The sequence below is a fragment of the Xiphophorus hellerii genome, chromosome 10 (assembly GCF_003331165.1).
Source record: "Xiphophorus hellerii strain 12219 chromosome 10, Xiphophorus_hellerii-4.1, whole genome shotgun sequence".
NCBI classification, from domain to species: domain Eukaryota; kingdom Metazoa; phylum Chordata; class Actinopteri; order Cyprinodontiformes; family Poeciliidae; genus Xiphophorus; species Xiphophorus hellerii.
In genome coordinates, this window is record NC_045681.1 from 1,427,543 (window position 1) to 1,440,157 (window position 12,615).

The 12,615-nt window shown below is 38.3% G+C and overlaps 1 protein-coding gene across 1 annotated transcript in view; it reads right to left on the reverse strand.

Annotated features, from left to right (window-relative positions):
* Window positions 1-4,816: 4,816 nt before the first annotated feature.
* The window catches only part of rhbdl1 (rhomboid, veinlet-like 1 (Drosophila)), a 33,513-nt gene continuing 25,714 nt past the window's right edge, over window positions 4,817-12,615 (reverse strand). The window contains exons 6-8 of the mRNA XM_032575299.1: window positions 8,207-8,307; window positions 7,223-7,283; window positions 4,817-5,311 (exon numbers count right to left, since the gene is read on the reverse strand). Coding sequence (XP_032431190.1) covers window positions 5,040-5,311; window positions 7,223-7,283; window positions 8,207-8,307 — 434 coding nt within the window. The 3' untranslated portion in view covers window positions 4,817-5,039. The remainder of the gene's footprint in view (window positions 5,312-7,222; window positions 7,284-8,206; window positions 8,308-12,615) is intronic.

Here is a 12,615-nt window from a genome sequence, read left to right on the forward strand (position 1 = left end):
TTATTAAAACCCCAAATTTAATTAAAGTTAATGTCAATGAGGAGAGTTTATGTTACCGACAGGAAGTAAAGTGTTTAAGATTCACTTAGTAAAAATGAGAAAATGAAAAATCAGCATCACCATGTGGCCACAGTATTATTCTTTATTTATATTGTTTCTAAATTAAAGCAAAGTACAATGAACAGTACAAAGTAAAACAAAATATATTCATATATATACAATATAAAATGGTTCCATTCAGAACATTTAAAAAGTACAATAGTTTGTGAAGTAATTCATGAGGATTTGGATATAAATTATCCACTCGTAAATTTAGTTTTCTTTTAGTTTTGACCCAGAGAAAAATAGCTTTTTTTTTGTAAACGCTGTTTTGGCACGACCTCTTCTCTGGTGTGAGAGATTGAGCCTCGTAAGCTTGGCACCATTTTATCGATACAAGAAAGCAGCTCATGAAAAACTACCACAGCAGCGCAGGCATGACGTTTGTCTGGCTAATCTCAATCTCAGAATCACCTGTAAAGTTTCTTTTTTTATTTTGCATGGCCAATAGTTGCTCAGTTGTTGTGAACGTGTGAATAATCCGCAGCAAAACCAAGAAACTGGAAAAGAAAGATGAAAAAAGCAGAAAACGAGTTGCTTTGTTTACATTGATGCCAATTTTGTGATTCAAAATGCATCTAAATGAGACCTGATGGTGGATATTTTGGTGGGAAATGAAGCACTTAGTTGAAAACCTTAAAGAAGCTGTTTGGCAGATTTTAAATGTTTCCTGTCTATGAATACATTTGATTTCAGGAGCTGCAGAAGCCTGAATAATTGTCCTGCACTGAGAGCTACCTAAGTCTAAGAACTAACCGCTAAGAAAAGGCAACCTGGCGCGGCTTGTTGGCACAGAGCAGCTACAGATGTTAGTGCTACGGCTAACAACTGCTACGGCTAACTTCTCTGACAGATTCAGAACAGGATTATGGAGGACCACGGCATAGTAGGGACATTGTACATAAAACAAGTACATTTCCGGGAAAATAACCCTCCAAAATTCCGAGATTAATCTCAAAATTTCTGAGTTTTTCTTGCAAATGTTCAACTTCTCAAACTGAGAAATTTCCACATTTTTTTTCCTAGAAATTTCTGAGATAGATTTTGAAATTTCTGAATTTTTTCTTGCAAATTTTTTACTTTTCAAACTGAGAAAGTTAAAAAAAATTCTAGAACATTTTTGATATTAATTTCAGACCTTCTGAGTTTTTGTCAGAAATTTTTGACTTTTTAAAATGAGAACATTTTGAGCTTTTTCATGAAAATTTCAGAGATTAATCTCAAAATGTCAGTTTTTTTTCAATATTTTTATTTTTACATTTTTTTTATTTGAAATGGCCCTAATTCGCTGTCACATACGGAGAACGAATCAGTCGCAAAATCACAAATCAAACTTTGCCTCTGTCTCTTTCTGGGTTTTCTATAAGATGGCATGAGACGCACTGGGACAGTGGTTTGGCGTCTGGATATTAAATACAGATTCTAGAACAGCTTTTTTGGAAATAGCAACAGAAAATTCAGATTAATCTGAAGATATTTTGATTTTAGGCTCGGTTTTTGTGAGTGTTAACCGTGAGATTTTATCTGCTAACAAAAAGCTACAGGCGGCGTTGAGTTCACAGTTAGTGTGCAGATCCACTGATTAGCCCTTTTTTCCTTCTGATTTCCTTTGAATCTTAGACTAAAGAGGCACATTAACCTCATTACAGGCTAACAGGCCTTCAGTGAAACACTTCCTGATAAGTTTCAGTCAAAGATCGATCACAGCCAAACATTGGCAGCTCTCTTCCTGTTGAAGTTGATCTGAAAATGGCTTATTGAAGCTGCTTCGAACTCGTCCGCCTCTTTAATGAGATGCTTCCTGTACCTGCTGACAGTTTCATGACTTTCAAACTCAAAAACATAAATTAAATCCCTTTAGAGAACTTTTGGACTAAATTATCCAGAAGCATTCAGTAAATGTTACCACCATCAGAAACTTGAATATTTCCAGTTTGTTGTTGGCGAAGCTGCATTCAGGCGGAGCGTAGGGGCAACTTGGAGGTGTGGGCGCTTGCTAAGTAATGCTGCTACTCTATGAACAGGAAGTAAACAAAACAACATGAGTTCAGCTACATGAAAGCATCTCAGAGGTTTGAACAAATCAGAACAATTTCACATAATTTCAAACATCCACGCAGTCACACATTTCTACAAAGTTTCAAACCAACAAGCGTTTCGTCCTCATCGGCCGTATGACGGGTAAAAAAGCCCCACAATCACTTAAATATGTAAGATAATTTAGATTATTATTCATCTGTCTGCACTAAAAAAAACTGGAAATAAATATATTAAATAAACAAATCAATTCATTATTATTTAAGTGAGTTAAAAGGGAATTTTATATTTTAATGTGGGAAGAAATAATTGAAACAAATTGTTTTGGTATCTAAAAAAATGACATATTTAAATAAATGAATAAATCAATTTATTTCTAATAATTCTCAACTGTTAGTGTCTTTTCCATCATATAAATGATGAGGAATAGATTTATCTATTTAAAATGTTTATTTCCAACTTCATTCAGCATCTGAAATAAATAATTATTTAATAATTTAAATAAAAAATTGTGGCCCTTTTGACCCTCCATACTGTTTCCTATGGCTTAATATATAAAGCACTGACTAAAGATTTATAAAATCTGGTTGGTGGTTGTCTGACAAACCGGACCGAAGCCGATCGGGATTCATCAGGACAACCAGACCAAATATTTTTGCACCATTTGAAATTTTTCCTCCTTTTCCCTTCAAAGCGGGAAAATCCCAATAAATATGGTTTGGAACAAACAGGAACACATCGAAGGAGAAAACGGGGACAACAGGTTAACACTTCGTCTTTTTTTGTTTTTACAGTTACATTCCTTTACAAATGTTTACAGTCCCTAAGAAGAATGAGAAACTGAGGTATTAACTAGGCCTGACGCAGGTCAAAGGTCAGGCGGGCGTCGCCTCTGAGTTCAGCTTTCGATCCGAGGCACGTCGACGTCGGTTCGCTCACGTTGACAGAATCAGGCAGCGGTTACTCTCAAAGAAACCGGAGAGCATCGAGTGTGTGTGTGAGTTAGTGTGTGAGTGTTGTCGTGGAAACCACAGAGCATGACATGGCATATTTTACACGTCAGTACAAACATGGCAGCTGCGCAAAGGAGAGGCGCCCGATCGCTGGATTACAGTCACTTTTCTTTTTCTGACTTTGTCGCTTTGCGTTGTGTGTGGGGGTGTGTGTGTGTGTGTGTGTGTGTGTGAACTATTTTCTGTATCCACAGTGTAGGTGTCATGACAAACCAAAGAAATGCAGAAAAATGTTGTTGGATGAGCTGATGCTAAAGGATGCTAACTGGAGATGCACCGATTGATGTTTCCTGCTGCTGCCGATTTCCAATGTTTTTCATTTTTACATTTTTTTTTGGCAGATTTTAAATCTGATCAATTATTTTTATTTTCTAAGAATTATAAAGTATAAAAAATGAGAAAAAAATTTGCCGCAGGTTCTTTAATAAAAGAAGCAGAAATAAAAACTTGATTTTTAAATATTATGTATTTTCCAGGAACATGGAAGCCATTTTATAGCAAAATCAAGTAACTATGTTAATAACTTCAGTTATAAAAATGCTAGATATGTCAAATGTGACTTAAAAGAAATTTAACTTCCTGATTTAACTCTTTGAAATTGGGTCTCTGTCTCTTTAAGAACTCCTGCTCTTTCTGAAGCTCCGCCTCCAGGAAGTCGTCCCAACATGGCTCCTCTATTAACCCTTTAACGTTTTTACCAGCGTTGCTCTGAGCAGCAGCTCCTATAAGGAGCTCAGCAGCTGTTTGCTAATTGCTGCTGGCTAGTCTGAAGGAGCTGAGAGGGGGAGGAGCTGCGCCCCGGGGGCGGGGCTAGGTCCACCCAGGCATTTTAACAGCTGAATGGTTGCCATGGTGATTAGAGGACTAATCAAACATGCATTAAAGACAGAAAGCAACACTCCGAGTTTGATTTAAACAAAAAAAACCATAAAAACACGGAAAGATCAAAATTAATTTTTCTTTTATTGGGGCGGTGTCGTGTAAAAATTATCACATGAATAGTGAAATTTTATGCCGTTTGGAAGCTTTATTTTTTAAATTTAGGTGACTTTGTGCTGACAAGCTGCTCAATCAGAGCAAATCAATGGAAAATCGTCCCGACTCCAATCTGATCGGTGCATCTCCAATCTATTTTAAATAAATGAACGTTTCACTTTCTGGATGTTTGTCGTGTTTTTCAGTTTGGCAACTTGAACTAAGAGCTACAGCAGGAAAACCTGCCAACTTTTACACATCACTGATGCCTTTTAGTCCAGAAACTTTTTCCTTCCAGAGGCACATATGATGATGTCAGCATCTTCTAGTTTGAGGTCTTTGCATGAATGAAGCAAATGGAAAACAAACAGCAGGTTGATGCGCATGAGGTTTTCTACATATTCATATAAAAACGACAGGAAGCTCAGAGGAGCTTCCAGCTGTTGCTACTGTAATCCCTCTTTAATAAAAGAGAAACATTTCTTTGATTCGCAAAGTTTCTGTAAAAAAGGATTCGGTAACGCTTCATCTGACGGGCCGAGCGCAGCTGTGAGGAAATGCCGTCATAAACACGATAAACAACAGTAGCATGAAGGAGTCTGCAGAAATGTTTACGGCTGTTAATAAATGTCATTCAGTTAATAATGACACTTTTAATGGACTTTTAATTCAACTTTTGGTGCAACTTTGACTAAAAGTGTCGTTATTTACAGAATAATGCAAAGTTTACACTTTAAATGAACTTTTAGTGCAACTTTAACAGTGTCATAATTTTCTGAATGACAAACATAAAGACTCGTTCATGTTAATGTCGGCTGTTTTGTCTCTTGCTCGCCCTGCAGTTAAAGAGTTACCGATTATTCTGGTTGGATTGTTTTTTAGTTTGGTGGAATGGGGAGCAAAGCGGAGCTGCCATCATGGCGGCGGCGGGATCTGAACGCCCAGCAGCTCGTAGGCGAAGATGTTCCAGAAGATGGCGAAGAGGAGGAAGGTGATGAAGGAGAAGACGATGACCCACCAGGAGCATTGCTTCTGCAGGCTCTCCTCGTAGCTGCGCAGGATGAGCAGCCCCATGCTGATGCCCACCACCGCGCCCGACAGGTGGGCCATGAAGCTGGGCTGCGGCCCCGACGACGGCACCGGCGGCGAGAAGCGCAGCCAGACGGCGCGGCCCACCTCCGAACTCACTGCAGGCGAAACCCAGAGATTAGTGGTGCTGCGGGCCAGACACTGCAAAACACTAAATATCAACAAGTAGTTTAATCTGGTTTACAGAGGAAACGTCTCAGCAAACTGGAAACAAGAAAAACTTATTTAAAATTGATAAGAAAAATATCCTAGTTTAATTATACGTGAAATAATCTGCCAGATTATTTCTATCAAAGTTAAAGAAACACTGAAACAAGCTCATATAAGTAACAATACAAGAATAAAATTATAATATTACAAAAAATAAAGTCGGAATATTACAAGATAAAATCATAACAGAATAAAGATGAAAGTTGTAAATTGAATAGAAAAGTAATTTTAATAAGAAAAAGTTTCAATAGTTATGAAGCTCTGCAGTTTCAACTCGGCTAACTTTCCCTGCTTCTTATTAAAATCAACTTTCTAGTTTAAATGTCACTACAAAACGCTGCTACTGATAATAATGAGAGATTTAGATGAATTAGATGGTGAAAAGATGAATTATTTCATTATTTGCAGAACTGAAACCAAAGCAGGACTGCAAAATACATTCTCAACTTTCCTCGTTTTATTTTTAGAAATTATTTTCATAAAATTACAAATTAATTCTGCTGATATACGTCATAATATGACCCTTATTCTGGTCATATTCTGGTATTATCACGACTTTATTGTGGTAAAATAACAACTTTATTATTTTTTTATTACAACTGTGAAAAACGAACCATGAAAAAATTTTCTTGGAATTTTACAACGTTCTACTACTTTTATTACATCTTTGTTCTGCTGATATTTTGTCTTTATTCTCATAATTTCATATTTTTTCCTGGATCAAAGACATTTCTGAGGAGATCAAAGGATTTCAAGTGTTTATTTGAACAGATTTTCTTCTTTTATTCCAGGTTTTTAAGTACTGAAAACCATGTTTTACAGTGAATTTAACGCGTTACAGTTCAGATGTTTCTTTTTCCAGCTGAAGACGGATTTAAAAGCGTCTTTCTTCAGTTTGATGCTCCGGTTTCACCAGACGTCTCTCTGGCTCAACACAGCAAACGGAGCCATGATTCAGTTTCAGCGTCAGACTTTGTTTTGGATCCGTCGGCTGTTTGTTCCAGCCGGGCTCGGGGGCGGCCGGACAGATGGAGGGAACATATTGCTGCGCAGCGCTAGTCGCTAGCCGCCATCATTACCACATTCCTTCACATCAATGCTGCCTCATACTTTCTGGTTCCAGTGAGTTTTCAAGGTTTATTGCAGGAATGTTTTCCACCTGTGGGCGTCTGGACGGTCAGAGACTTTACATTTAGCACTGCTAGCTATGCTAGCTATGCTAGCTAAGCTACGTTAGCTAAGCTACGCTAGCTAAGCTAGCTGGAGGAGCAAAGCAGCTTCATCACTTTGAATGGCGGCCAATCAGAAAGAGGAGAAATGAAAAGTTGCAAATTTGCTAGAAAACTATTTTCTAGAAATATTTTCAAAAGTCAAAAAGTTTTGATTTTGCAAGCTGAGAATTTTCCATGTTTTTCTTTTGAAAATTTCCAAGATTAATCTTAAAATTTCTCAGTTTTTCTAGAAGTTTTAAGAGATTAATCTCAGAATCTCCTCTTTCTTTTCAGAAAATTTGCATATCAACATTCGTCAGTTTTACTAGCCCATTTTTGACTTTTCAAACTCAAAATTTTATGTTTTTCTCTTAAATATTTCTGAGTTGTTTCTAGAAAATTGGCAACTTTTAAATGTCCTTGTTTTTTTCTAGAAAACTGACTTAGTTTCCCATAATTATTATTTTCAGTTAAATTCTGAAGTACTAATTTACTTTGTAAACTTCCAGCGGAATAAAGTTCAACATCTGTTTTGAAGTTTTGGTTATCGACTGTTCGGTGTTTTTATCGTGAGTGTAGGAAACGTACTGCAGACCAGCGCCAGGATCATGCGGAGCAGTTTGTACGGACAGCGCATCCCGGCCCAGTTCTGCAACACAAAGCAGAAAAAAAACAAGTCAGTGCAGAAATATGACAAAAAACTAACATCAGACATATTAGAGCGTAAACATCTGAGAGAGAGGAGGAAGCAGTGAAAGCAGCGATTACTGGTTCCAGTCATTAGGACTGTGACCATTGAGAGGAAAACGCCAGATAAATAACGGCTGCGGCGTCAGAGGAGCCAGCCGTTTTAAAACCGTTATGTCAGAGGGTGAATAACTGCAGCGACTCTTCCTGAAGTCCAACGCAGAGCGACTGCGACCGGCCGCCGGCGTTTCTACGCTCTCACACCGCGGCTGGAAGACAAAGACGGCCAGGCACATGGGGGGCAGAGGGGGCCCGAGCCCCTGGCCCTGCAAAGGTCTCTGCACGGCCCTGAAGACGTCCTCATGCAAAACGTAAAGACAAACGTTTGATTTAAGCCGCAGATGAACCTGAACTGATTTATTGTCCAGTCTCTAAATAATAATATCTTCATTTATCGCAATAATTTTTGCGACAGTTTATCGTCCAGTAAAATTTGTAATTGTGACACGAACAGACGGATTGACGGCTCTAAGAAAAGTTTATTTAATCAGAGTCGTCGTTTCGTACGAACGTTTTCTGGCCTGGAGGCTCGTTTACAAACTCAGTCTTGGTTGGACTTAAAAACTAAAGACGCTCCTTTCACCTGAAATTATGAACAGATAACAACGGCAATGCCAAGATGTTTTTCTCTATTATCTGACGACCTTCTCACACCAAACCCTGGCGATGACCTCACCGACATCACTGCGATCTGATTGGCTGAAAAAACTGCAGAAACACGATGTGGGTCGGTCGGTCGGTCGGCGTTTCTGCTCTGAAAAGTCGCTTTTCAGACCTAACAAAGCTGCTGCTGCTGGTGATGATGATGGTGATGATGGCTGTTACCATGACGACGTTGGCCAGATGCGCGGAGCAGAGAGCGTAGACGCCCCCGGATCCCCCGACCACCGGAGCACGCATGTCTGTGATGGACACCGTCAGCGAGCCTGAAGGACGGAGAGCAGAGGGAGAAACGAGGGAATCAGAAAACGACAAGAGAGAGAGAGAGAGGAGGGGAAGAGACAGAGAGAGAGAGAGAGAGAGAGGAGGGGAAGAGAGAGAGAGAGAGAGAGAGGAGGGGAAGAGAGAGAAAGGAGGGGAAGAGAGAGAGAGAGAGAGAGAGAGAGAGAGAGAGAGAAGGGGAAGAGATAGAGAAAGGAGGGGAAGAGCTGCATTTTTCTGCGGTGAGGGACAAAAACAATGGCAGTCAGATAACGAGTCGAGTCACCTTCCTCCAAGTGCTTTCACTCTGAGTTTTCACTACATCAGCTGATCTTCACATGCAGTTATAAAGACACACACACACACACACCCCCACACACACACACACACACACACACACACACACACACACACACACACACACACACACACACAGAGTAGATAATCTGAGGAAAACAGAAGCTAAATGAAGAATATTTCCTGCCAAACCAGAGGAAGTGATGAGATTAAAATCCACTCGGTTGGACGGAAAACGTTTTGTTCAGCTAATTTAGGAAACGCAGATACGGAAGTACGAGCAGCTCAAATGTTTACTGATGATGAGCAACACGATGAAGATTATTACACACTTTTATTTAAATATTTGTTTCTTCTACTTTCATTCAAAACTTTTCTTACGACAACATGTAACACATTCACTGTAAATAAACAAACTAAATCCTGGATAGGAGAGACTGATCAGTGTGAAAAGATGTTCAATTATTTATTATTTAACCTTAAGAAGAATTTACTGAATGCAGATAAAACTATTTATTGAAATTTTTTCTGTTGATGGGATTTTATCAACACTTTCTGGCATGAGCGGCTCAAATTCGTACTTTTTTAATACAGATCCTCAAATTTTCTTAATAGCTTCTAAAACCTGCAAACCGAATCTACACTGCAAAAACACAAAATCTTACCTAGTATTTTGGTTTAGTTTCTAGTGAAAATATCTTATTACACTTGAAATAAGACAATACTAACTTTTCAGTAGGATATAGATTTTAAATAAATAACTCCTTAATATTGATGAAAAATACTAGATCCAATGCAGATTATTTCACTTAGAAATTAGGAAAAATGTCTTGTTATAAGTGAAATAATCCGCCAGTAGAACTAGAACTGGGTTGCTAGGCAACGGGCTGGCGTGGCCAGGTTGCTAGGCGACAGGCTGGGCGTGGCCGGGTTGCTAGGCGACAGGCTGGGCGTGGCCGGGTTGCTAGGCGATGGGCTGGGCTTGACAGATAACGTGTCAGTGGAACTAAAACTATTTCATCAATATTAAGGAGTTATTGAGCTCCAATTTCCTGCTGAAATGTTATTTGTAAGTCAGTTGGTCTGATTTCAAGTATTCTAAGGTATTTGTACTAAAAACTAGAGAATAATACTTGCTAAGACTTTGTGTTTTTGCAGTATACTCCTGTATCCCAGACCGCCTTGAGGCTACAAGGCAGCTTCATGTTTTCTCTTCAGCGCGACAGCATGCAGGATCTGCAGCCCTGCTTGACGGCTGAAGGGATGACCACCAGTCAGTGGTCATAATCTTACGCCTGATTGTTTTCTTTGATTGTCATTATTCTGTAATTCCTGGTGGGAGAGATTAATATTAATAGGTTCGTTTCTCAGAGGCCCAGCCAATACGTCATTCAGGACAGTATGTGTTTATTTATTCAGGTGCAAACAGAAACAACCCCAAACATCGAGACTTATTTTAGAAAAAAATCTAATTACTGCCATAAGGAAAACAGATAATTTGCCTCGACTCTTATTCCATGAGGAGAAGAAACCTGCAGCTCAACCACTGAGGATGTTTCCCTCCGAGGTTTAGCTTCCTGTTCGCTCCAGCGTTGCATTAAATCAAGCGGCCCTGCGCTGGAGATGCGCTGCCGTCAGCATTCTGCAGTCACAGCGCCGTCTCCGCTGACTAATAAACCGAGGAAACGCCGGACCAGATTTATTTACTAAGCACAAATTAGCAGAGGAGGAAACTGTTAGAGTGAGCTTATGAGGATTTGTGGCACTAACGCCATCAGATCCTGCAGCTAACGCAGACAGAGACGCTTTCTGCATCACCATACTTTACAAAACCACTGCAAAGATCTTTTATTTAAGTAATTTTATTCAAAAAGTCAAACTAATGCAGATTAATTACACAGTGATTGTTTATGTGGTTTAATGATTATTGCTTACTTCTTTTTTGATATATTTATTAATATTTAACACTTTGGATGGAGTAGCTTGTGAATAAATAAGCAATTTCAACCTGGGGATGCAGTTAATTTCTTACAGTGTAACTTCACAAACAGCGCTCTATATGAACAAACGTTTGTTTTTCCTCAACACAACTGCCGACCTAGAAAAGCTCGTTTTCTAGTGATGACTACAAATTACGTTAAAACCACGACAAAAATGAGAAATCAGGGCAGGCATTCTGGGAATGGAGGTAAAACCGACTCTGTTAGACATCACTGCCAAACTGAGGGATAAAATAATCATTTTCCACAAACAAAATCCTCAGAAAAACAGTTTATATTTTAACTGTCTCATGATGACAAAGCAGATTTACGATGTTGAGGAAATCACATCAAAACAAGCAACTAAAACTAGTGAAGAAATATAAACATTTAGCATTTATAGCCACTTTTCATTCTACATATTTAGAAATTTGTGTTTTAATGTGAATGTTGTCATGAGTTTGACCTGCTGTAGCGTTGAGCCAGTGAATCAGAAATTATTTATCTGGTTGGACATTACAGAAGAGCCATAGCTTGTGTGTCTGAGCTAAACATTAGCAAACAAAACACAGCAAAGCCATTTTCTCACCAACAGCAGATAAAATCAATTGACCTCCACTCAACATGCACTCTGACCATTTATCAAACCATCTCCATTCATGTAGCAGCAACATGAACACAGGAGAAGAAATCTGAAGAGCTATTTAGACCCATAGAGGACAAAATGAAGATACTTCAGTTCATCTAGAACAAATCAATAAACTAAATAAAACCTGGAGATGTAGGTATTATTGCATAAGCAACACAGCAAAGGGAAAAATAACGCAGAAAAACTGTAGAAGAATAACTCAAAACTACTAGTTACTCTTTTTTCTCGCTCTCTGTGTTGGCTACGCTACACTCAGACCCGTTGCCATGGAAACTGGCTGACAACAGCTCCACTAGTGTATCAGGATTCAACACCAAAAACACACAACCGTTTCCCACGCAGAGAACAGAACATTCAGTCCGTTACAGTTTTATGTTTTCAGGCTTGATGTTTATGTTGTGGTTATTAATAAGTGATCGTGGTGGTACATTAGCCTCGCTGCTAATAGCTAAGCTAACACAGAGGTGGTAGATTAGCTACTTTAACCACCTGCTGTTCTGATGAGTGTTGGTGTTTAAGTCGCCTTTTTTTTCTTAACAAAACCAGAGTTCAGCAGCACATCTATATGTTAAGGTTGTCATAGTCAAGTTAGCATAACTAAGCTACTTCCAATGTAGCTGTTATAGTGTTGACAATTAGTAGCAAAGCTCTGCGTCCATTTTTCTTTTATAGCTCACGTATACATTTAAGAGTTGATTAAACAAATAAAAAAAACTGCCACACTGCAGAGATTTTATTATTTTCTTTTTTATATGATAAAATAAATGACTTGAAACATGCAAATAAATGAGTATGTTCTTTTTAAAAATAAAAAAATAACATTTTATTGCCTATGTATTAAAGTAAGGTATATTTTTGAAATTTTAAACGCAAAATGTTTATATTTTTTTGTATAGTTTTGGTTTATGGTTTTGAATGTGTTATTTTTTGAGTCTGTGTTCTCCAGTTATTGATTAATCGATTACTAAATTTGTTTCTGATTATGTAAATAATCAAATAATCACGACTGAAAGGACTAATAATTTCAGCCTAGTAAAAATAGACGCATTTATATAATTTTTTCTGCTTTCCTGAGTTTATATCATTACCACACACATTTTCTTAAAGACCATTTATAGATATCTATATTACAATACATATAATCCTTATTAAAAAGGCTGCAGAACTTTGGCAACAGGAAACTAAAATAAAGCACTGAGCGTCAACCGGAAAGCAGAGATTTGACGTTCAATAACTCCTCTAATTTGTTGCTAAGGGGCCTTCACGCTTGATTACAGACCTTTCCTTCCGACTCATTGTGAAGTCATGAGCTCTTGTTGAGACGACAACGCTTCCTCTTTCAAGTATAAACTGGGTGACAAACATCAGATAATTCAAAGCGAAAGTTT